Source organism: Portunus trituberculatus, chromosome 27, assembly GCF_017591435.1.
Source record: "Portunus trituberculatus isolate SZX2019 chromosome 27, ASM1759143v1, whole genome shotgun sequence".
Classification (NCBI taxonomy): domain Eukaryota; kingdom Metazoa; phylum Arthropoda; class Malacostraca; order Decapoda; family Portunidae; genus Portunus; species Portunus trituberculatus.
Window position 1 is genome coordinate 5,580,112 of NC_059281.1, and position 21,758 is coordinate 5,601,869.

The window sequence follows — 21,758 nt, forward strand, 5'->3', positions numbered from 1 at the left end:
TCACTCCTACATACTTGATTAACAGTGGTTAACCATTACCACAAATAAGACTAGATCCAATGACATTTATATTAAAGTAGATGGACTATTGCAGCATAACTTCTACAATCTTGCCTGAATGTAAGTTAGTGGCATACAATGAAGTTAGGATCGATAGGGAAGATGTGATGTCAGAGTGCAAGTTGATGAGTAGAGGATAGCATACCATTCAACAGATACAAGTAAAGAAAATTATAATGTAAGGAAATGAGAAGAAAGAAAATTTAGAACCTAACACTATTATATCCCTCAATGGCCAAAAAGGAACATGGAAACCTAAGCTATGATGGCAACTTTCTACATGCCTAAATGAAAAAATAATCACATTACTTCAACCTCCCTACCTGGCACACTGAGTCAGCTTCACTCACCTGCCATTCCAAAACACTTCCACTGGTGAGGTAAGAAAAAGATAGAGTTCCACGGATCAGTTTATTGTACTTAGCGTTTCTGTGCGAGCTCCCTTGCCTTGGCTCGCTCCAGCTTGGCAATCCTGGAGGCAGACTTGGCACCCAACAGACCACCACCCCAGTTCTTCCTGATCTCATCAAAGCGGTCATTGTAGTTGGTCTTGATGGACTCTAGAAGCTTGTTCAAGTTGCTCCTGTCATTTGCCTCAACCTGCAAAGAAAATTACATTAGACTTCGGCCTTGGAAGTTCTTACCAGTCATTATCTTAATTGTATCAGGGTTAAAAAGCTCGTATTGCAAGCCACATGAAGGTTCAGTGCATATATAGAAGAATCATCATCGTTATAATATAATCTGGTGCCATCATGGGGTAGGTACTCACATCAGTGATAGCCACACAGGCAGTCTTCTTCCTCCTGACGACAGTGCCCAGGCGAGACTTGTTCTTCACGATGCAGTAAGGAACGCCCATCTTACGACACAGGGCGGGCAGGTACAGCACCACCTGTAGGCAGCCAACAGTTAGTGACAGTGCCAAGCCACTGGACAGGGATTACAGTGACAGGGTATCAGAATTTAAACAACAACATGACTGCTTCAGTTCAAGAGATTCAACCATAATTATTTAATTCATCATGTAAATAAGCTGGCTCAATACACAACACCTGTGCAAGGATGCAATGAACATAAAAAGTAAATATCCAATAACAAAAGTACTCAATTTTGTGCAAGTTAAAATAAATATTAATGAACTTAAGTACTCCATAATTTCATGCCTTATAAACGGTGACTAAACCTAACCTACAGATGTACAATTATTGAGCGCATCAACCTATAAAGAAAACATACTGAAAATCCAATGCAAGAAAGTATTCTGGCAATAAGTAAGGAGGGAACTAGGAAATGATAAAACGTAGCTCACTTCATCCACATCACACTCCACTCCCGGCATGGCAGACCACACTCACCTCAATGGGCTCCACATCATTGGCAACGCACACCAGCCGTGCCTTCTTCTGCTCCACCAGTGTCACCACGTCGTTCACTCCCTGGCGCACCTGAATCTTGCGCTTGGTGGGCAGGTCTGGCTTACCAGCAGCACGGGCAGCTGCGCTTCCTCAGCCTCTCCCTCTTGGCAGCCTTGCTCTCAGGGCGGTACTTGTCCAGGAGGCGGAACAGCTCAGTGGCTGGTGGAGGGAAGGGAGTCAGTCAGGGAGCCATGGCAGGCCTAGGGAAGCTACTGTATTGCACTGTTCAGGAAGAAGGTTGTCAACAGATTCCTCTGATAGCAAATAGTCGAGATAACATCACGTTAGTGTTGCCCCGTCTCTACAGTGCAATAAAACAGGCCGGCAAAACTACCTTCCTGCAACCCTGGGCACCCTCCCCGGACCTAAGGGCTTCCCTCCATGCCCAGCACCGCCTCCCCTTCAATGGAGACCTATGGGCAGGAGGATGAGTGAAGCCCTGCACCGCCCTGGGGAGGAGCCTCGGGTGCCCAGTGCACCCTGCACCGCCCCCTCAAGGGGTTTGGGGTGACTAACAATGAACCTCTCAAGGCATCACTGAAGCCGTCCGCCGGTGGCTCAGGTACCTTTCTGGCGGTCAAGGGTCTGCTTGAACTGGTGGATGGGTGGGGGCACCTTCAGCCGCTGCTGCAGCACGGCCTTCTGACGCTGCAGACGCACATATTTGGGCCAACGCATGAACCGGCTCAGGTCACGCTTGGGCTGGATGTCTCCACCTGGGGGCAAAGCAGGCAGTCAAGTGTGCGCAATGCTACACAGACCAGTGGAACGGTTATCCAAGTCATCTAACAAACTCTTATTACCTACTCTGCTACTGGCACCACTAGATAAGGAAAGGAACAACTTGGTACCCAATGAGATGTACCATTACATACCTAAACCTTTCGAAACATTAGAGGTAACATGTGATCACTAACGTACGGTACATAAAAAAAAAAAAAAATAATAATAAAATAAAATAAATAATAAATAAATTAATTAAAAAAAAAAAAAAAAAAAAAAAAAAAAAAAAAACTAGGACTGATCTAAAAAAAAACTCCTTACTTAACCTCAACTACAGCCTTGAACACACACCCACAGGAGGTCCACCCCAGCTCACCAATGCCAAAGTTCCTGGGTCGCTTCTCAAAGAGTGGGTTGACCACTTTCTTGGGAACCACCACCTTCTTGGTCACCAGGGGGGCAGCGGCGACCTTCTTCCCCTTCCCCTTCACCTTTCCCTTAGTCTGTAGGGAGAGAACCACATTAGTCACCTGCACTGAATACTACTATTCCTGGATAAAGAATGCTGGAAGGAATCAATGCAATACCAGAGCACCAAGACGTGCAGTGACTCAAGACAAAGAGCATCAATCTGGCCTGTTGTTTGCCGAGTCTACCCTCCACAAAACTATCGGCATTTTTGGGAGCCATCTCTTTTTTCTTTGATCTTTTTAACATGAAACTCAGTGACAACAAACATCCTTGCACCTTTAACACAGCAAAATGATAAATACTGATAATTAAACCTTTTATATTCTGCTCTGTATTTACACCTAACATTCTTTTTAAGCTGGCCTAGAGGGAGAAAAATTAACAGGGCTGAGAGTTAGGCAAGACTAGGACAATGTCTTCAAAACCATCCTCTTGAATATGTTCAGGTCATAAGATTGAAATATAGTTAGGCAAGGAGTCCCAGTTTAACAGATAAGGATGAACATTTGAGAGTACTAGTTAATTCATGTGTTAAGAGATAAATGTGCAGAAAAGGGGAGATAAAAGCCTTGTGTAGCAAAACCCCCAAGGGGGGAGGGGGGCCAGATCAGATGTGCAACACTGATGATGAAATGAAAAAGAGGCTGAAGACTGTCAGGAGTCAAGGTAAAAAGCATTAGATTCCACCTTAACTAGAAAAGTAATAAGAGTGAAACCCACCCCATTCACGAGATGACATGGAAGTATAAAGTGCTTATTTAGCATGTAAATGATGCGAGAAGTAGAACCAAAAATTGTGTTTTCATGCCATCAGGAAAGATCTCATCTGTGCCATGACTAGAAATCTTGATTTGTTTAGGCAACAGCAATGAGTAATTAAGAAAAGACCCTCAAGGCAAGAAATTAATGCATGGAATGTTGGAGCATCTCTAGCAAGGTGGGAGGGAACATGGAAATACTGTTAAAAGATACTAGAATACTGAACAAGATGTATGGTGTGTATGTTTGACGAGTTGTATCAAATGCTGGCCACAAGGACAGCACTCGTGGGCTCTCAGATTAGTCTGCCTCTCTTCAAAGGATGAAAACACAGGTTAGCATCCTTATGGGTGGAGGGTGGTCAACAAGTCTGGTTGGCTATACAGGGTGCTGTTTAGATTAACCCTACCATGGCCTAATAAGCTAGCATCCCCACCTTGTTTCAATCACCTGGCTGGCTAGTTGGCTCCCTAATTAGCCTCACTATGTATTACGGTGGTACAAAAAGCTGAAGTGGAACAGAATACAAGTAAAAATGAATAAAGGGGAAAAAGAAAAAATATCTACAATAAGTGGCAAATGTCCTGTATAACTTTTTTTTTTCTATTTCCTTCCATACTTCCACAAACCAACAGTTATTCAATAACAAAGTGGGGCACGATGCCACCTACATTCTACCACCACGAAGCTTGGAGACCTGTGGGTGTGCTTCTATTTTTCATTGATATATTTGTTTTGTGGGGGGCAAGACAAAACTAGGAATTCCCATGGAGTAAATCATCACATTACGTTTCTTTTCGACTGGATAATATTCAATGTTGATTTTTATTTCCGACATCCGTGAAATTTTCCCTGGATAAGATTATTCCACAAAGTGCTTGCCTGGAACATATGAACGTGCTGTGGGAGATTTTGGGCACGTGCTTGCTGAGTTCGAGTGATTCTGATAATTCACAACCGGGAAATACTCAGTTTCGTGCCATCCCACCTTGCCATGTCACTAATATCCGTCAGGCCGCTCGTATCGATTTCTGGCTCCTTCGCAGCCCCTCCAACCAGCTGATTTGATGTCATATATGGAGTCACGCTATTGGTCAACGAGAGAGAGAGAGAGAGAGAGAGAGAGAGAGAGAGAGAGAGAGAGAGAGAGAGAGAGACTAATACTCTCATCCCTTTATTCGTTATCAAATTCTCTCTCGTTCCCAATAGCGTGGCTACATATATGTGGCGAAATTCAGCTGGGTGGACGAGCTGCGAAGGGGGAGCCGGGAATCGAGGCGAGCGGGAAGGATGGTTTCTTTACGAGTGCCGCCTACAAGATCATACAAATAGGGCACGAAATATAATAAGCCAGAAAAGAAGTAAATACACGAGGGCTGCTATATGAAACCCTACAGAAAATCAGCTGAAACTTTTATACCAAGCTACAGGAGAATGACGACTTGAGAACGCTGATGGGCCTTAAAAAATATCCATGATATATAACAAGTCAGAATAACAATGTGGTATGTGTGGGAAGGAAAAAGAAACTGTGGAACATTTTATAGTAGTGTGACAAGCAGAGTAAAGGAAGGTTCTAGACAATCAGGTAGCAAACTTTATAGGTAGGGAATAGGGAAGACGGATAAGAACAATACGACGACTAACAGAAAACAAAAATGATAAAATAGTGAGCGACACGAAAACACGAAAAAAAAAAGCCGAGAGCTGGTCGATAACGGACCAACTTTTACAGGAGAAAGATTTAAGCATCACAGGTTCAAGGAAGAGTAAATACACGAGGCCAGCTACATGGGTCCCTCCAGAAAATAAGGAAAACGACGCAATCCTAACACAAAACTAAAGGAAAATGAAGGACGAGAACACTAAATCTTCCTATAACATGAAAATATACGACAGGGCATGAAATAAAACATAACCTTAGAGTAAATGCACAACGCTAAATATATTTAACCCTTGAAAATATAAAATGCACACCTTAACACCAAATATTCCTGAAAATATTACACACTGAGGCAAGACAGCGTTACATCACACACCAGCAGAAACATTGGAAGTATGAGAAACTTTAAAAATAGTAACCAGAAGAGACAAGGCTGGGGAAGAAAGGAGGCCATGTGGCAGACACCGTAACATAAGGGAGGGAAAAATATTAACTTCCCATAAAACTACTATTAACTCACGGCTACCATAATGTTGAGAGAGACACGTACCTTCTTTTGCACCATCTTGTGTCTCTTCACTCCCCGAAGATCAGGGAATTCAAGCACGTGGAAAGGAGAGACACGGAGCGCGTCCTCTCCCCTTGATGGTCACGAGTAGAAAGGAAGACGACGAGCCGCCGCTGAGCCGCCTCGCTTCTTCCCCACCACGCCTCGTTGTAATCCTCATTTTTCCTTATTTATTCACTCCATCAGGTTTTTTAATTACCAAAAATTTATGCTTATTATTCTGTAGTCATAGAAACATGCAAAGTAAAGCAGTTGTGGTAGTATATTAAGTTTTCCCCCCACCTCCCCATGATGTTTGATACGGAATGCGTTTCATACCAGCGAGTTCCGTTTCGTTGCCATATTTTGTTTATAGTTTAATTTTTGCTACAAAATATGCATGCATTTTTAATTACCACGTCCATGTAGATGAAAGAATAACTATATAAATTACTGTTTCAATATATTTATGTGATACATGACACCCTTTCCGTACAAGAGAGGATTTTATAAGCGTTTAAAGTATTAGGAACAATTTCTTTAGTTATTCATGAAAAATTAAGCTATTTAGAGCTTTAAGAAAACCTCACATTGCCTCGGACACTTAGATAGTTTAGAAAATACCTTAATCATTTCACATGCGCTCATTCTCTGCCCAAGAAATACACCATCACCCCTAATTGATATAGCTCACACCTGATATCATTGTTGTTACAGAAAGTTTGACTCTCTGCTCCATAATATTAAAAAATGTATTACTGCAGGATCAGAAAGTGAGGTGTAAGAAATGCACTAAATATCAATTTCTAATCACGACCCAGGCGTTATGGACTCGCTCAATACGAGTATTTGGCACTGTCGGTACCTGTGCAAAAGGAAGAAGATTCGGATCTTCAAGTCGCTGGTGATCCCTGTTTTACTCCATGATTGTCAGACATGGACACTGAACACCGATCTGAAGAGGCGAATTGATATCTTTGGTACTAGATGCCTTCGCAGGATCATGGGGTACAGCTGGTATGACTGTAAAATCAGCGATTGCTCCATGAGACTGATTCGAGGCCGATAACCAACATAGTCCGTCAACGCCAACTGCTACTATATGGGCATGTGGCACGCTACGCGGAAGCCGATCGATCCTGCATATTGGGTTGTCTCTGAAAGGAATAACCCAGCATGGAGAAGGCCAAGAGGACGTCGACAGAACTCATGGCTGCGGCAAGTCGATGCTTCTAGCTCAGAGTTACTGGAATGGAAATGGAGCCTGCCTGGAGACTTGCTAGGCGTGACAGCAGCCTGGAGTGGCGCCATAGGGTAGGCGAGGCTACGCGCCCCCCGGCGTATGCCCCAATGATTGATTGATTGACTCAGGGTCTGAACAATGGTAGTGTCAAGTTTGGTTTCCTGTTCACGAGTAAGGAATATCTGCGATAAGACTTAAATAAAACCTTCTTTATGAAACTTTGGACTTTTAGGGACACAAAGCCAGCAATTTCACCTCTGGCTTTCCATCCCGAAAAAAGCTCACAAGTCTACAAGGGATGGAAATTCAGGGCTCATATGATAATAAGGAAAATCAGGGAACCTGTAAGACCAAATGACGCAACGCAGTGATGTCACACATATTTCACTTTATGCGAGAGAATGAAAGGTAACCACGACCATCACCACCACTACCATCATCTTCATTACCACCACCATCACAATCACCACTGCCACTACCACTAACACTAGTACTTCAATTTCTTGCATTCCTTAACCTCTTATTTGTTAATTTTTAAGTTATTCCTTTTCTTTTCTTTTTATTTATATTTTCAGCAAACTGCATTACACCCATCATCAGAAAGGACACACACACACACACACACACACACACACACACTTTCACTTCCTTCTTTCCTGCAAAACAGCTAAACAAATACTGAAACATTTCGTGGCTCTTTTTTATGTTATTTTCACTTCCTCCCGTGTCATTTGCTTATATATATATATATATATATATATATATATATATATATATATATATATATATATATATATATATATATATATATGTTTATTTATCTGCCTATCTACTGAATCTCTCTCTCTCTCTCTCTCTCTCTCTCTCTCTCTCTCTGATCACTATTTTTTGTTCATCTTGCCATATTAAAAAAAAAAAAACAAGAATTAAAGTGGAAATTTAAAGATGAAAGGAAAGTTATGAGAGAGAGAGAGAGAGAGAGAGAGAGGCATGACGTGGTTAAAATCCTGAGGGCAAAAATGATATTGTCTGACTCATGATCATTTTGCCCTACTTCTCTCTCTCTCTCTCTCCATTACTACTACTACTACTACTACATCTGCTACTACTTCTACTAGTAATAATAATAAGACGTTGGTGTGAACCGGGCCTTAATTGTGGAACTCTTTGTTTACTTGTAGCCCTGTGGCTCCGGAGTGATCCCGAGCCACCTGTAACATCAAGAACAAGGAAGTGCAGCAAGGATGAGAGCGAGTAAATATGACGTGCTGCGAGAAGTTTGGAAGAGCGTGGCTGTTCCGAGCATCATGTATGGTATTTTTTTTTTTTTTTTTTACATTACAAGGGCACTGGCCAAGGGCAAACACAGTGTTAGAAAAAAAAAAAAAAATCCCGCTGGTTGCCAGGCCCTGTTAAAAGAAAAGTAGAAAGAGAAAAAACAAAAATCTAAAAGGAGGGTCCAGTTAACGTAAGAGGTGTCTTGACACTCCTTTTTTGAAAGAGTTTAAGTCATAGGCAGGTGGAAATACAGACACAGGTAGAGAGTTCCAGAGTTTACCAGTGTAGGGAATGAAGGAGTGAAGATACTGGTTAACTCTTGCATTAGGAAGATGGACAGAATAGGGATGAGAAGAAGTAGAGAGTCTTGTGCAGCGAGGCCGCAGGAGGGGGAAGGCATGCAGTTAGCAAGTTCAGAAGAGCAGACAGCATGAAAACAGCGGTAGAAGACAGATAAAGATGCAACATTGCGGCGGTGACTTAAAGAATCAAGACAGTCAGTTAGAGGAGAAGAGTTGATAAGACGAAAAGCTTTAGATTCCACCTTGTTTAGTAAAGCTGTGTGTGGATCCCCCAGACATGAGAGCCATACTCCATACACGGGCGGATAAGGCCCTTGTACAGAGCAAGCAGCTGGGAGGGAGAGAAAATGGACGAAGACGCCATAGGACACCTAACTTCTTGGAAGCTGATTTAGCAAGAGTAGAGATGTGAAATTTCCAGTTTAGATTTTTAGTGAAGGATAGACCGAGTGTGTTTAATGTAGAGGAGAGGGAAGTTGAGTGTTATTGAAGAAGAGAGGATAGTTGTCTGGAAGGTTATGTCGAGTAGATAGTTGTAGAAATTGAGTTTTTGAGGCATTGAACAAAACCAGGTTTTCTCTGCCCCAATCAGAAACAAGTGAAAGATCAGAAGTTAGGCGTCCTATAGCATCTCGCCTTGAGTCATTTAATTGTTGTTGGGTTGGGCGTCTGTTGAACGCTGTTGAATAATGCAGGGTGGTATCATCAGCATAGGAGTGGATAGGGCATTGAGTCAGATTTAGGAGATCATTGATGAATAATAGAAAGAGAGTGGGTGATAGGACAGAACCCTGTGGAACACCACTGTTGATAGTTTTAGGGAAGAACAGTGACCGTCTACTACAGCAGCAATAGAACGATCGGAAAGGAAACTGGAGATGAAGGTACAGAGAGAAGGATAGAATCCGTAGGAGGGTAGTTTAGAAATTAAAGATTTGTGCCAGACTCTATCGAAGGCTTTCGATATGTCAAGGCCGACAGCAAAGGTTTCACCGAAGTCCCTAAAAGAGGATGACCAAGATTCAGTTAGGAAAGTAAGAAGATCACCAGTAGATCTGCCTTTACGGAAACCATACTGGCAATCAGAGAGAAGGTTGTGAGCTGATAGATGCCTCATTATCTTCCTATTAAGGATAGACTCAAAGGCTTTAGAAAGGCAGGAAATCAAAGCTATAGGGCGGTAGTTAGAAGGATTGGAGTGGTCACCTTTTTTAGGGACAGGTTGAATGTGAGCAAACTTCCAGCAAGAAGGATAAATAGAAGTAGAGAGACACAGATGAAAGAGTTTGACCAGGCAGTGAGCGAGTTCGGAAGCACAGTTTTTGAGAACAACAGGAGGGACTCCATCCGGACCGTAAGCCTTCCGAGAATCAAGGCCAGAGAGGGCCAGGAAAACGTCTTTATAAAGAATTTTAATTTTAGGGATGAAGTAGTCAGAGGGTGGAGGAGTAGGAGGAATATGCCCAGAATCATCCAAAGTTGAGTTGGTAGCAAAGGTTTGAGCGAAGAGTTCAGCTTTAGAAAAGAAGAGACAGCTGTAGAGCCATCTGGATGAAGTAAAGGAGGGAAAGACGAAGAAGTAAAGTTGTTAGAGATATTATTGGCTAGATGCCAGAAATCTCGAGAGGAGTTAGAATTGGAAAGACTTTGACATTTTCTATTGATGAAAGAGTTTTTAGTAAGTTGGAGAATAGATTTGGCATGATTACGGGCAGAAATATATAGGGCATGAGTTTCAGCAGTTGGATGGCTACGGAACCGTTTGTGAGCCGCCTCTATCATTGACAGCACGAGAACAAGCAGAGTTAAACCAAGGCTTTTTAGCTTTAGGGTTAGAGAAAGTATGAGGAATGTATAGCTCCATGCCAGAGATAATCACCTCTGTTATGCGCTCGGCACAAAGAGAAGGATCTCTGACATGAAAACAATAATCATCCCAAGGGAAATCAGAATAGTACTGCCTTAGTTCCTCCCATTTAGCAGAGTTAAAATGCCAGAAGCACCTCCGCTTAGGCGGGTCCTGAGGCTGCACTATGGATGTGATTGCATGGAATGAAAGTGAACTAGAAAAGTTAGAAGTAGGGCAGAATAGAGTTGCAAGAATGGCACTTAATGCACCTAGATATGCAGCAGTAGAGGCCCTTAGCGGAGACATGGGTTGGAGCACTTTTAGAGAAAGGTATGTAAAAGCAACCCTACGGTATAAGGCTAGGTTAGAGCGAATGAATGATGCTAGAATAGTGAGAAAAGTGTTTCTGTGGAATGTCAGGAGTAGCAAGTGGGGGGAAAAAGTGTGTCAGGATGGTGGTGAAGAGTGGTCTAATAGCTAGTTGGGCTTTTCAACAGGTAGAAGGAAGGCACTTAGAGAAGGACTGGAGTATGATAGTCAGAAATGGAGATGGTAGAGAATGGGGTGTAAGGAAGTGGAGGAGTGAGATAGACAGAGTAGTGAAAGGTGTGGGACTGTGTGACTGGAAGAATAGGATTGAGCAAAAGAGTACCTTGGAATGGTATAGAGAGAAAGAGGCCCCAATGTATGAAAAGTGGTATGATGGAAGCCTGGGTGGATGTGAATGCAAGGAATTATAGATGGTCTGAGTCCCGCAGCAAAGTGTGCCAGATGTGTGACATGGAAGAGGATGAGACGGTGGAGCATGTGGTGCTGGAGTGTGTGAAGTATGCCAGAGACAGTGGTGCTGAGGGAGCTGGGGCATGACAGAGTGGAGATGACAGGAAGGGAATGGATGGTGGTGCTGCTGGGACTCTGTGGGGAGACGAATGGAAGGATGATAAATTATACATATAAAATATTCATGGCCATACTTAAAGACAAAATAGAGGATCACTTAAGAAGTAATAACGAAACAAAAGAAAGTCAAGCAGGATTCAGCAAAGGGGCAAGAATAGAAGACAACTTATTCATGCTACAGTTCTGCATAGAGGACAGCTTTTGCATGGGGAAGCCACTCATTGTTACATCCATAGATTATACCAAGGCATTTGATTCTATAAAGAGGGAAAAGATAGTTGAAGCCATGATAAAATACAAGATACATCCAGATATAATAAGTGCCATTGCCAACATTTATAAAGAAGATAATACCTTAATAAAAGTAACAAATGAGAGAAACACTAAGGTAACAGTGACCAGTGGAATAAGACAAGGCTGCACTGGCTCTACCACCCTTTTTAAACTTATAACATATCTAATTATCAACAGAATGGAAGAAGAAAGAGGTTTCGGAAGTGTTAACATCAACATAAGTGGTCTATTTTTTGCTGATGATGGGCTCTTACTGTCCCAAAATGTAGAAAGAGCCAAACATAACATAAAACTACTAACAGAAATAAGCAGAGACTGTGGACTTGAAATAAACAAAAGCAAAAGCAACATTCTAATATATAATATGGAAAACCAGCCAGAAGAAATAAGAGGGCATACAAGTAACAGAGGAGATTAAATACCTGGGCATAACATTAACAAACAGCAGAAACATCTTCACAAAACAGAAAAAGCTAATGATAGAGAAGGCACAAAGGATGGCTAACCTGGCATATTCCATCATAGCAAAGAGCTGCCACAAAGTAACAATAGGAAAAGCTTACTGGAAAAACATCTGTCTACCATCTATATTGTATGGAGCAAACATAGTAAATTTTACAGAAGCAGAAATATGTAAGCTACAAGCGATAGAGAACAGCGTTTATAGGACAATATTAGGAGCTCCAAAATATGCCCAAGCCTGTACTCTGAGAGGAGAAGTGGGAGCATCCAGCATGAAAAGAAGAATTATAGAAGGGAAGCTGCTCTACCTTAAATCTATCAAGGACACTTAAAACAATAACACCAGATAATGAAATTAGAGAAGAAGAATGCAGAAACAGGCTCCTAAAAGAAATTTACACCTTGATGAGAGCCTTCAACTATAACTGGATAAAGACAGTAAACAAATACCTCCAGTGTACAAAGATAGAACTGAAAGACATAGAGACACTAAGTAAAGAAGAACTAAAAATGAAATTGGAACGCTGGGACACAGAAGAGTGGAGAAAAGAAGTCCAGAGTAAAGTCAGTCTAGAAATTTACAAGGCATTTAAAACAAGGATAATGTGTGAGGAGCAACTGTGCGACAACACACCAGCCTGTGACAATGTACAGAGCCAGAACCGAGTGCAGAAATGATGTAATCAAACCTATCTACATTATCATTGCAGAGCACACAAACAAACAAGATGCATAGTAGAAAGAGGGATTGGCCAACTGAAGAGGTGGTTTCATGTTCTGCATGGTGAAATCAGAGTGAATCCTATAAAAACAAGCAAAATTGTGATGGTATGTGCAGCACTACACAACTTGTGTAAAGAAAGGAACCTACAACTGCCAGATGATGAACATGAACATGAAGACCAGCCTGTGGAAGCCAACCCCGTTCAGCCTCTTCAGCGTGACAATCTTCAAAACGGTGTCTTAGAGATAATTTTATCAACCTTCATTTCCAGTGAGTGATATTTTTTTCTTCCTATGTACTGTATAGTTACAGTACTGGCATCCCATGTTGTCCACTGTATTTTACCATTTGTGGTGAATATATGTACTGTACAGTAAACACTTATATAACACTGCACAAAAAAATTTACTCAGGTGTGTACTCTAAGTGAATGTCTATGTCCATCAACAGGCATGAACAGTGAGTGCCGTATGCCCAGGCAGTGTACAGTGTGCCCAGTCTACTTGGACACCAAGCACGAGACTGTCAAACATCTTGATTTGTTCTTTCTCCCATTTAGCTCTCAACAACTCTCTCTTCCTTCTCCTTTTGTTGTCCATTTTTCTAGTACAGTACAGTATTTCCTCGGTCATTAATTTTTACCTCTTATCTTCTTCAACCCTTCCACTACAATGTATATTGGGAAATAAACTCAATGTTACTGGAATATTTTATTGCACATCTGTAAAATATAAAAATATGAAACATTTAGGTCTATTCACTGACAAGGGTGTGTTGGTATGAGAGGGATGTGATAAGTGTAAGAGGATTCCAAGAATCAAAAAAGGTATGTTAGCTAGTGGGAGGTTACTCTGAAAGTTTTTTCTGGAAATACAAATTGATGGTATTCCAAGCATCTCTGTGCTTGGTAGGCAGCTCTCATATCTTGAAGGACAGCTCCTACTAATTCTTGATTGCCAGCATTCAATACTGGGAAGGGATGCGCAGTTGGTGTCATTGGTGGAAGATATACCAGCTTTCAAGACTTAACCTCACCAGGACCTTCCCACAGAAAACAAATCAACTCCACCACATATAGCCTGAACACATCACCACCGCATACTGCACCTTTGGGGCACTAGAGGCTGTGACAGCCTGCACGGCCCCAACAAACCCCCAAGAAGGTGAAGTAGGTTGAAATAAAGAACTACAGGTGACACAAGCACATGAGTAGCCTGAGAAGTGATGAAAGACTATATGTATGAAAATACAGGTGTATCAGCACATGATAGTAGCAGCTGAAAAGGTAAAGAGTGAAATATGTAGGCTAATTGTATGTAACATTATCACGTGACAGTTGCCTCAAGAGAGAAGCAGATTGAGATATATGTACTAGTGCAGTGAATCTAAATGGATGCTCATTGATAGTGATAATACTTTTTTGGTGACCTTTTTGCATTAATGTGTACAGTGTAATACAACAATTTGGGAGGTGTGAGTGCCTGGCAGTGACAATTGCCATATTGATGTACATGAAGACAAGAGAGAGAAAGAGTCTGACAGTGACAGTGCAATGTAAGAATGGCTTTTGTTTTACTTGTATACATATACGTATAATGTTTGGCAGTAACTTATTCCTATCTTTTATGATGCAGTATTTTGTCTCTACTAGCTGTTGATTGATTGAGGTAAGAGAAAGATAAAGTTCCATGGATCAGTTTATTGTACTTAATGTTTTTGTGCCAGCTAAATGGCAGTCTTTGTACTTAAGTCTTGATAGTTTGCTCCTGTCATTTTCCGCAACCTGCAAAGACAATTGCATCAGATTTCGGCTTTTGAGGTTCTTGCATAGTCATTACCTTAGTCTTATCAGGGTTAAAAAGCTCATGTTGCAAGCCACATGGAGGTTCAGTGCATAAATAGAATCATCATGTTTTTCCAGTGTTTTGAGATGTCAACCAAACATTAACTTTGCAATACAATCTGGTGCCATCACAGGGCAAGTACTCACATCAATGAGAGCCACACAGAAAGACTTCCTCATCAAGACCACATAGCCCAGGCGAGCCTTGTCCTTCACGATGCAGTAAGGAATGCCCATCTTGCAACACAGGGCAGGCAGGAACAGCACCTCCTGCAGGCAGCCAACAGTTAGTGACAATGCCAAAACACTGGACAGGGACTACAGTGACAGAGTATCAGAATTTACACTTAGCAACATGAGACTGCTTCAGTTCAAGAGATTCAACCATAATTATTTAATTCATCATGTAAATAAGCTGGCTCAATAGTAACCAAACCTACCATCCAATACACAACACCTGTGCAAGGATGCTATGAACACAAGAGTAAATATTCAATAACAAAAGTACTAAATTTTGTGCAAGTTAAAATAAGTATTAATGAACTCATGTACTCAATAACGTCATGCCTTATAAATGGTGAATAATCTATAGAAGTACGACTATTAAGTACATCAAACCATAAAGAAAACCTACTGAAAATCCAATCCAAGAAAGTATTCCAGCAATAAGTAATGTCATCATGGACAGGTCTGACCTATTCCACTCATACCTAACAACACTCATGACCCACCAACACCAAGGGAACTAGGGAATAACAAAACGTAACTCACTCCATCCACATCCTACTCCACTCCATTCCCCAGCCTGGTACGCAACACTCACCTCAATGGGCTCCACATCGTTGGCAATGCATAATAGCAGCACCTTCTGCTCCATCACTTTCACCGCTTGGTTCACTCCCTGGCACACCTGAACAAAGGGCTAGGTGGGCACAGAAGGCTTGCTGGCGGCCTGGTCAGCCTCTCCTTGGCAGTCCTGGTCTCAAGGTGGTAGTTGTCCAGGAGGCTAAACAGCTTGATGGTTGGTGGAGGGAACGGAGGGAGTCAGTCAGGAAGCCATGGCAGGCCTAGGGAAGCTACTGTATTGCACTGTTCAGAAATAAGGTTGTCAACAGATTCCTCTGCTAGCAAATAGTCGAGATAACATCACATTAGTGTTGTCGCCTTGTCTCTACAGTGCAATAATGGCACAGGCCAGCAAAACTACCTTTCTGCAACCCTGGAGCAAAGGGCTTCCCTCCATGCCCAGCACTGCCTCCCCTTCAATGGAGACCTATGGGGAGGAGGATGATTGAAGCCCCACACCGCCCTGGGGAGGAGCCTCGGGTGACTAACAATGGATTTCTCAAGCTGTTACTGCAGCTGCCTGCGTGGTTGTCAAGAGGCTGCTTAAACTGGCGAATGGCCTTCTGGCGCTATCGACACCTTTTCATGGTCATGCGCATCTCCTGGATCAGGTCATGCTGGGGATGGATGTCTTCACCTGGGGGTAAGGCAAGCAGTCAGGGTGTGCAATGCCACACAGACCAGTGGAAGGGTTATCCAAGCCATCTAACAAACCCTACTGGCACCACTAAATAAGGAAAGGAACAACTTGGTACCCAATGAGATGTGGAAGCTTTACAAACCTAAACTTTCTGAAATACTAGAGATAACATGTGATCACTAAGGTATGGTGCATTTGCATTACTCAATCAACAGTAAAGGACTCAGCATATAGCCATGCTGGACCTAGTGGGATGACTGCCTTGCTGAGCCTTCGTGAAGGATGAAACCATTAAGTTAGCAACCTTGATACAAAGCTCACACTACAAAATTCATTCAAAAACTGAATTGTTGTTTTTATCTAACAATGAGCACCTGAGGCAGATACACCAATAAGAAACCAAGAGACTGACCTATCTTGTAAAAAAAAGTGATAATATATTCCTACTAACCTAACCTGAACTACAGCCTTGAACACACCCACAAGAGGGCCACCCCAGCTCACCAATGCCAAAGTTCCTGGGTCGCTTCTCAGAGTGGGTTGACCACTTTCTTGGTCACCAGGGGGGCAGCAGCGACCTTCTTCCTTTTCCTCTTCACCTTTCCCTTAGTCTGTAGGGGGGGGGTACCACATTAGTCACCTGCACTGAATACTACTATTCCTGGATAAAGAATGCTGGAAGGAATCAATGCAATACCAGAGCACCAAGACGTGCAGTGACTCAAGACAAAGAGCATCAATCTGGCCTGTTGTTTGCCAAGAGTCTACCCTTCACAAAACTACTGGCATTTTTGGGAGCCCTCTTTTTTCTTTGATATTTTTAACATGAAACTCAACAGTGAGACCAAACATCCTTGCATCTTTAACACAGCAAAATGATAAACAGACTTATAATTAAACCTTTTATATTCTGCTCTGTATTTACACCCAACATTCTTTTTAAGCTGGCCAAAGAGGGAGAAAAATTAACAGTGCTGAGAGTTAGGCAAGGAGTCCCAGTTTAACAAATAAGGATGAACATTTGAGAGTTCTGGTTTATTCATGTGTTGAGAAAGGTGGGCAGAAAAGGGGAAAGAGAAAGCCTTGTGTAGCAAAAACACAGGAGGGGGTGGAGAGGCAGATCAGATATGCAACACTGATGATGAAAAAGAGGCTTTAGATTGTCAGGAGTTAAGGTGAAAGGCTTTATATTCCACCTTATCTAAAAAAAAAAAAAAAAAAAAAAAAAAAAAATATATATATATATATATATATATATATATATATATATATATATATATATATGAGTGGAACCCCCCCATTCATGAGAGGATATGGAAGTATAAAGTGCTTATTTAGTATGTAAATGATGCCTGAACAGTAGAACCAACAATTGTGTTCTCATGCCATCAGGAAAGACATCTCATCTCTGCCATGTGAGTCGTGACAAGAGATCTTGGTTTGTTTGGGTAACAACAATGAATAATTAAGAAAAGACCCTCAAGGCAAGAAATGTTGGAGCATCTCTAGCAAGGTGGGAGGGAACATGGAAATACTGTTAAAAGATACTACAATACTGAACAAGATGTATGGTGTGTATGTTTGACGAGTTGTATCAAATGCTGGCCACAAGGACAGCACTCGTGGGCTCTCAAGTTAGTCTGCCTCTCTTCAAAGGATGAAAACACAGGTTAGCATCCTTATGGGTGGAGGGTGGTCAACAGGTCAGGTTGGCTATACAGGGTGGTATTTAGATTAACTCTACCACAACCTAATAAGCTATAGTAAAACTAAATCGTACTGACTCGTAGGGTGTTGTTCACCTCTCTGCCAAATTTCCAGTCAAAACATTCAGCCTAAACTACTTTTTTTTTTTTTTTTTATACCATGTGGGCTTTTTCACGGGAATTTATGGGCTAAAGGGGATACTTTTTAGGGTACCTCCTATCTTAAAGCCCACCCGCTAGGAAACCGTTGCCCCGAGTGAGGAAGCCCAACCTACACTCAGACCGTGGACAGGATTCGAACCTGTGCGCTTGGAGACCTCTAGGATCCCAAAGCACGCATGGGTATTATCAACAAACGGCATTCTGAGAATATTCTGACTATTTCATTAAATAGCAGGTGATACAAATAAGTCTTATATACCAAATAAAATTAAGATATTTCATGGACATGTATGATGATGTGGCATATCAGGTCAGGCGACATTGCCACTTGAGGCAGATTTTCCCTGGGGAAAGCGGTGGGGAGTCAGGTCACCACGCAGGTGCAAATCAATTTGCTTCTCACCTGGTTGCCACGATAGAAGGACACACGGACACTTCCCCGTTTTACTTATGTTGTACAGTCAAACCAAGGAGTTTGTGTACAGAATTAATAGATACTTCTTAAAAGAAAAAGCTTGCAAGGACTACCTTTACCCACAAATCAAGCGAGGAAGAGGACATCAGATGCAGCTGGTATATCTGAAGCCACGGTGAAGAGGATTTGTTCCAGTTCAAACAAGATATGCATCACAGTGACAGTACCACAATCTTATCAGCGTTTCTCTTCCCCACTCCTTATATTACATTGGGTATTTTAAGAGGACATAACAGTAAATATTAGGTAAATTATCAGCCTCATTTTCACATTTATAACCAGCACCTTTACTGTATTTAATTTACCTATGGCATCTTCATGGCTTGTCCCCCACCCCACTTTTTTTTTTTTTCTTTTAGCGCAGTCATGCATTAAATTGAATAAAGAAGTTATTCTGTTTTTCTTGAAGTAATGAGCGATATAGCAGCGTCACACGGATTATCTGCCTTGCCCTACGGGTCAGTACACTTCAGTTTTTTCTATAGCACCACCCACCCACCCCACCACCACCTTGTTCAATCACCTGGCTGGCTGGCTGTCCCTAATTAGCCTCACTATGTATAAAGTAGGTGGTACAAAACTAAGCTGAAGTGGAACAGAACACAAGCAAAAATGAAAAGGCAAAAAAGAAAAAAATCTCTAAAATAAATGATAAATGTCCAGCATAGCTTGGCACTTTTTTTTCTATTTCCTTCTAAACCTTCACAAAACCCACTGTATATATGATTCACTAATATAAAATGGGGAATGATGCCATCTACATTCTGCCACCACAAAGCTTGGAGACCTGTGGGAATGCTTTATCTATTAATCTTTTTGAGGGGGCAAGACAAAACAAGGAATTTCCATGGAGTAAATCATGATGTTTGGTTTGGTTAGACTATATAAAGTACGGCTGTGGTTTGTTTTTCAGACATTTTCCCTGGATAGTTTAATCATTATTACAGAATGTGCTTTCCTGGATGTACTTTGGGCAATTCTGGTTGTGAGCTTGTTGTGTTTTGGGTGATTCTGATAATTTATGCCAGGGAAATACTCATTTTCTTGTGCCACCCACCCCAACTGTATCATATGAATACAATGGGTTTTGTAAAGGTCTGGGAGGAAATTTAGGAAAAATAAGGAGCTGGACTTTTACTGAACCTTTACCAAATAAGTAAAAATTAGCAATATAGCAGTAAGGTAGATCAACTGCAATGCAAAGCCATTGCATTGCATCAAATGCATTGCAGTTGATCTACCTTACTGCTATATTGCTAATTTTTACTTATTTGGTAAAGGTTCAGTAAAAGTCCAGCTCCTTATTTTTCCTAAATTTCCTCCCAGACCTTTACAAAACCCATTGTATTCATATGATACAGTTGGGGTGGGTGGCACAAGAAAATGAGTATTTCCCTGGCATAAATTATCAGAATCACCCAAAACACAACAAGCTCACAACCAGAATTGCCCAAAGTACATCCAGGAAAGCACATTCTGTAATAATGATTAAACTATCCAGGGAAAATGTCTGAAAAACCTTAGTAAACATTAAAACACGATATATACGCCACTGGAACTAAATCTCCTAAAATCAATAGTCCATCTTAAAAACACAATTCTAACCTAGCATTACGTAACTGTAAGGGTTTAAGGATGGTTTAGGGCCAACCCTACAGTAACATAACGTAATGGCGGGTTCACACGTGTGACTTAATATGCGGCTACAAGTGCTAGCCGCTTGAGGTATCGACAAAGCCCTGACAACCGGAACATGTTCACACATAGTGGCTGAGAAGTATCGACTGGTTAGCCTGCATTTCTTAGGACTAAGCACAATTTTGATTAAATTAAATGCCGAAAAGCAGCTCAAACCTCTAGCGGCTGGCAATTTCAGCCGCATATTGGCATGTGTGAACCCGCCTTAATGCTAGGTTAGGTAATGTTGGGAGGCTAACAACAGAAAACATAGGTTAATAATGGCGAGCCTTGTCTTAATATTTACCAAACCCTTTCGTGCGAGCCACGTGGTACCAGATATGAGTAATCCTATCCTAAAAGATAATACAAGAGTGGGCATGAAATACAACAAACAGGCCAGGAAAGGAGTAAATTACACGAGGCCAACAATATCAAACCCTTCAGAAAACAAGACAAAACTTGAATACCAAAATACAAGAAAATGAGTGAGAATGCTAATGGTCTTACAAAAACTAGAAAACCCAGATCAGTCATGAAATATAAAGGAGTATAAACACATTTATTTAAGCTCTCTCGAAAATAAGAAAAACCGTAACTGAACACCAAAATGCAGGGAAATGGGCGTGAAAACTAAATCTTCCAATAACAAGGAAATAAAGGACAGGGCATACAATATAACTACACCATTAAGAGTAAATACACGAGGCTAGCTTGAGAACTTCAAAAAAAAAAAAAAAAACTAATACCAACAACGCGGGAAAACCATACGCAAGAGGCAAAGCGACGCTTCATAACACACCAGCAAAAATAGATTAAAAGTATGAACAGAGGCAAGGCTAGGGAAGAAGGTAAGCCATGTAGCGGCCAATGTACCATGAAACTACAATTAATTCACGGGTCACACAATGTAAAGGGAGACATGTAGTACCTTCTTTTGATCCATCTTGTATCTCTTGACTCCCTGAGGGTGAGGGAATTAAAACACGTGGAGAGGAGAGACCCGGCGGACATCCTTCCCATCAATACTCACGAGCCGAAAGGATATCAAAGCGCAACCGCGAACCTCCTTTCCTACAATACCTCGTTATATTCCTAATATTTCCTTATTTATTCACTCCACCAGGGTTTTTATTAACGGAAAATTATGTTTATTATTTTCTAGTCACGGCTAAATGCAAAGTAAAGCAGTAGTAGTAATATATTATTATTATTATCTTTTTTTCCACGATGTTTGATACGGAATGCGCTTCATACCGGAGAGTTTCGTTTCATTGCCACATTTTATTTACAATTTAATTTTCACCAGAAAATATACAAGTATTTTCCTTACTACGTCCCAGCAGATTAAAGAATAACTGTATGAGTGACTGTTTCAATATACTTATGTAATATGCAACACCCTTCTAGCACCAGAGAGGAAATTATAATAATTTGAATTGTTATGCTGTTTCTTTAGATACTCATGAAAAATTAAGTTCTATACACCTATAAGAAAACCTCAAATTATTTGAAGACGTACATTTGTCCATGACTTATGGATAACTCTTATTTCTTTATGATAGCTGGCAATCCAGTGGGCCTTTTTTCATTATTTCTTTTTGTTGCTCTCGGCCAGTTTTCCCTCTTGCTTAAAAAAAAAAAAAAAAAAAAAAAAAATATATATATATATATATATATATATATATATATATATATATATATATATATATATAT

At 41.2% G+C, this 21,758-nt stretch overlaps 3 protein-coding genes and 2 non-coding genes across 12 annotated transcripts; 1 reads left to right on the plus strand and 4 right to left on the minus strand.

The window, feature by feature from the left end:
- Window positions 1-457: 457 nt before the first annotated feature.
- On the minus strand, window positions 458-5,803 carry LOC123509716 (60S ribosomal protein L7a-like). The gene is given in 7 exon segments (XM_045264225.1): window positions 458-660; window positions 833-955; window positions 1,419-1,557; window positions 1,559-1,637; window positions 2,045-2,194; window positions 2,578-2,704; window positions 5,645-5,803. Coding segments are annotated over 7 exon segments (813 nt in total). The 5' UTR covers window positions 5,660-5,803; the 3' UTR covers window positions 458-480.
- LOC123509956 lies at window positions 720-797 on the minus strand. Its single transcript, XR_006676337.1, has one exon. It is a non-coding gene; the product is annotated as a small nucleolar RNA SNORD36 (small nucleolar RNA).
- A 753-nt stretch (window positions 5,804-6,556) lies between the features above and the next one.
- On the plus strand, window positions 6,557-13,394 carry LOC123509717. 5 transcript variants are annotated; one of them, XM_045264227.1, is made up of 3 exons: window positions 6,557-6,955; window positions 12,680-12,963; window positions 13,144-13,394. In XM_045264227.1, the coding sequence occupies exons 1-3, from the start codon at window positions 6,744-6,746 to the stop codon at window positions 13,326-13,328; spliced, it is 681 nt and encodes a 226-aa protein (XP_045120162.1). In that variant the 5' UTR covers window positions 6,557-6,743; the 3' UTR covers window positions 13,329-13,394. The 5 variants fall into 5 exon arrangements, 2 of the variants coding, with proteins under 2 accessions (XP_045120162.1, XP_045120163.1); XR_006676271.1 differs by lacking the exon at window positions 6,557-6,955 and adding an exon at window positions 7,906-8,198; XR_006676270.1 differs by lacking the exon at window positions 6,557-6,955 and adding an exon at window positions 7,918-8,138.
- Window positions 13,395-14,377: 983 nt separating this feature from the next.
- LOC123509718 (60S ribosomal protein L7a-like) lies at window positions 14,378-21,131 on the minus strand. 4 transcript variants are annotated; one of them, XR_006676273.1, is made up of 7 exons: window positions 20,974-21,106; window positions 17,584-17,670; window positions 16,527-16,633; window positions 15,744-16,019; window positions 15,360-15,550; window positions 14,684-14,806; window positions 14,378-14,476 (listed from the first exon to the last, which is right to left on the minus strand). XR_006676273.1 is itself a non-coding variant. In XM_045264229.1 (6 exons), the coding sequence occupies exons 4-6, from the start codon at window positions 15,411-15,413 to the stop codon at window positions 14,387-14,389; spliced, it is 267 nt and encodes an 88-aa protein (XP_045120164.1). In that variant the 5' UTR covers window positions 15,414-15,550; window positions 15,744-16,019; window positions 16,527-16,633; window positions 20,974-21,131; the 3' UTR covers window positions 14,378-14,386. The 4 variants fall into 4 exon arrangements, 2 of the variants coding, with proteins under 2 accessions (XP_045120164.1, XP_045120165.1); XR_006676274.1 differs by lacking the exons at window positions 17,584-17,670; window positions 20,974-21,106 and adding an exon at window positions 18,429-18,450; XM_045264229.1 differs by lacking the exon at window positions 17,584-17,670 and having other exon boundaries at window positions 20,974-21,131.
- On the minus strand, window positions 14,537-14,610 carry LOC123509957. The gene has a single exon (XR_006676338.1). It is a non-coding gene; the product is annotated as a small nucleolar RNA SNORD36 (small nucleolar RNA).
- Window positions 21,132-21,758: the final 627 nt, after the last annotated feature.

Coding starts and splice junctions, on each gene's coding strand:
- LOC123509718 (XM_045264229.1), bottom strand. CDS start 15,413: ATGGAGCAGAAGGTGCTGCTATTATGCATTGCCAACGATGTGGAGCCC. Junction 14,807..15,359: donor ACGATGTGGAGCCCATTGAG/GTGAGTGTTGCG, acceptor GGCTGCCTGCAG/GAGGTGCTGTTCCTGCCTGC. Junction 14,477..14,683: donor TCTGTGTGGCTCTCATTGAT/GTGAGTACTTGC, acceptor TTGTCTTTGCAG/GTTGCGGAAAATGACAGGAG.
- LOC123509717 (XM_045264227.1), top strand. CDS start 6,744: ATGGGCATGTGGCACGCTACGCGGAAGCCGATCGATCCTGCATATTGG. Junction 6,956..12,679: donor GCCTGGAGTGGCGCCATAGG/GTAGGCGAGGCT, acceptor TTATCATTGCAG/AGCACACAAACAAACAAGAT. Junction 12,964..13,143: donor TTTATCAACCTTCATTTCCA/GTGAGTGATATT, acceptor GTCCATCAACAG/GCATGAACAGTGAGTGCCGT.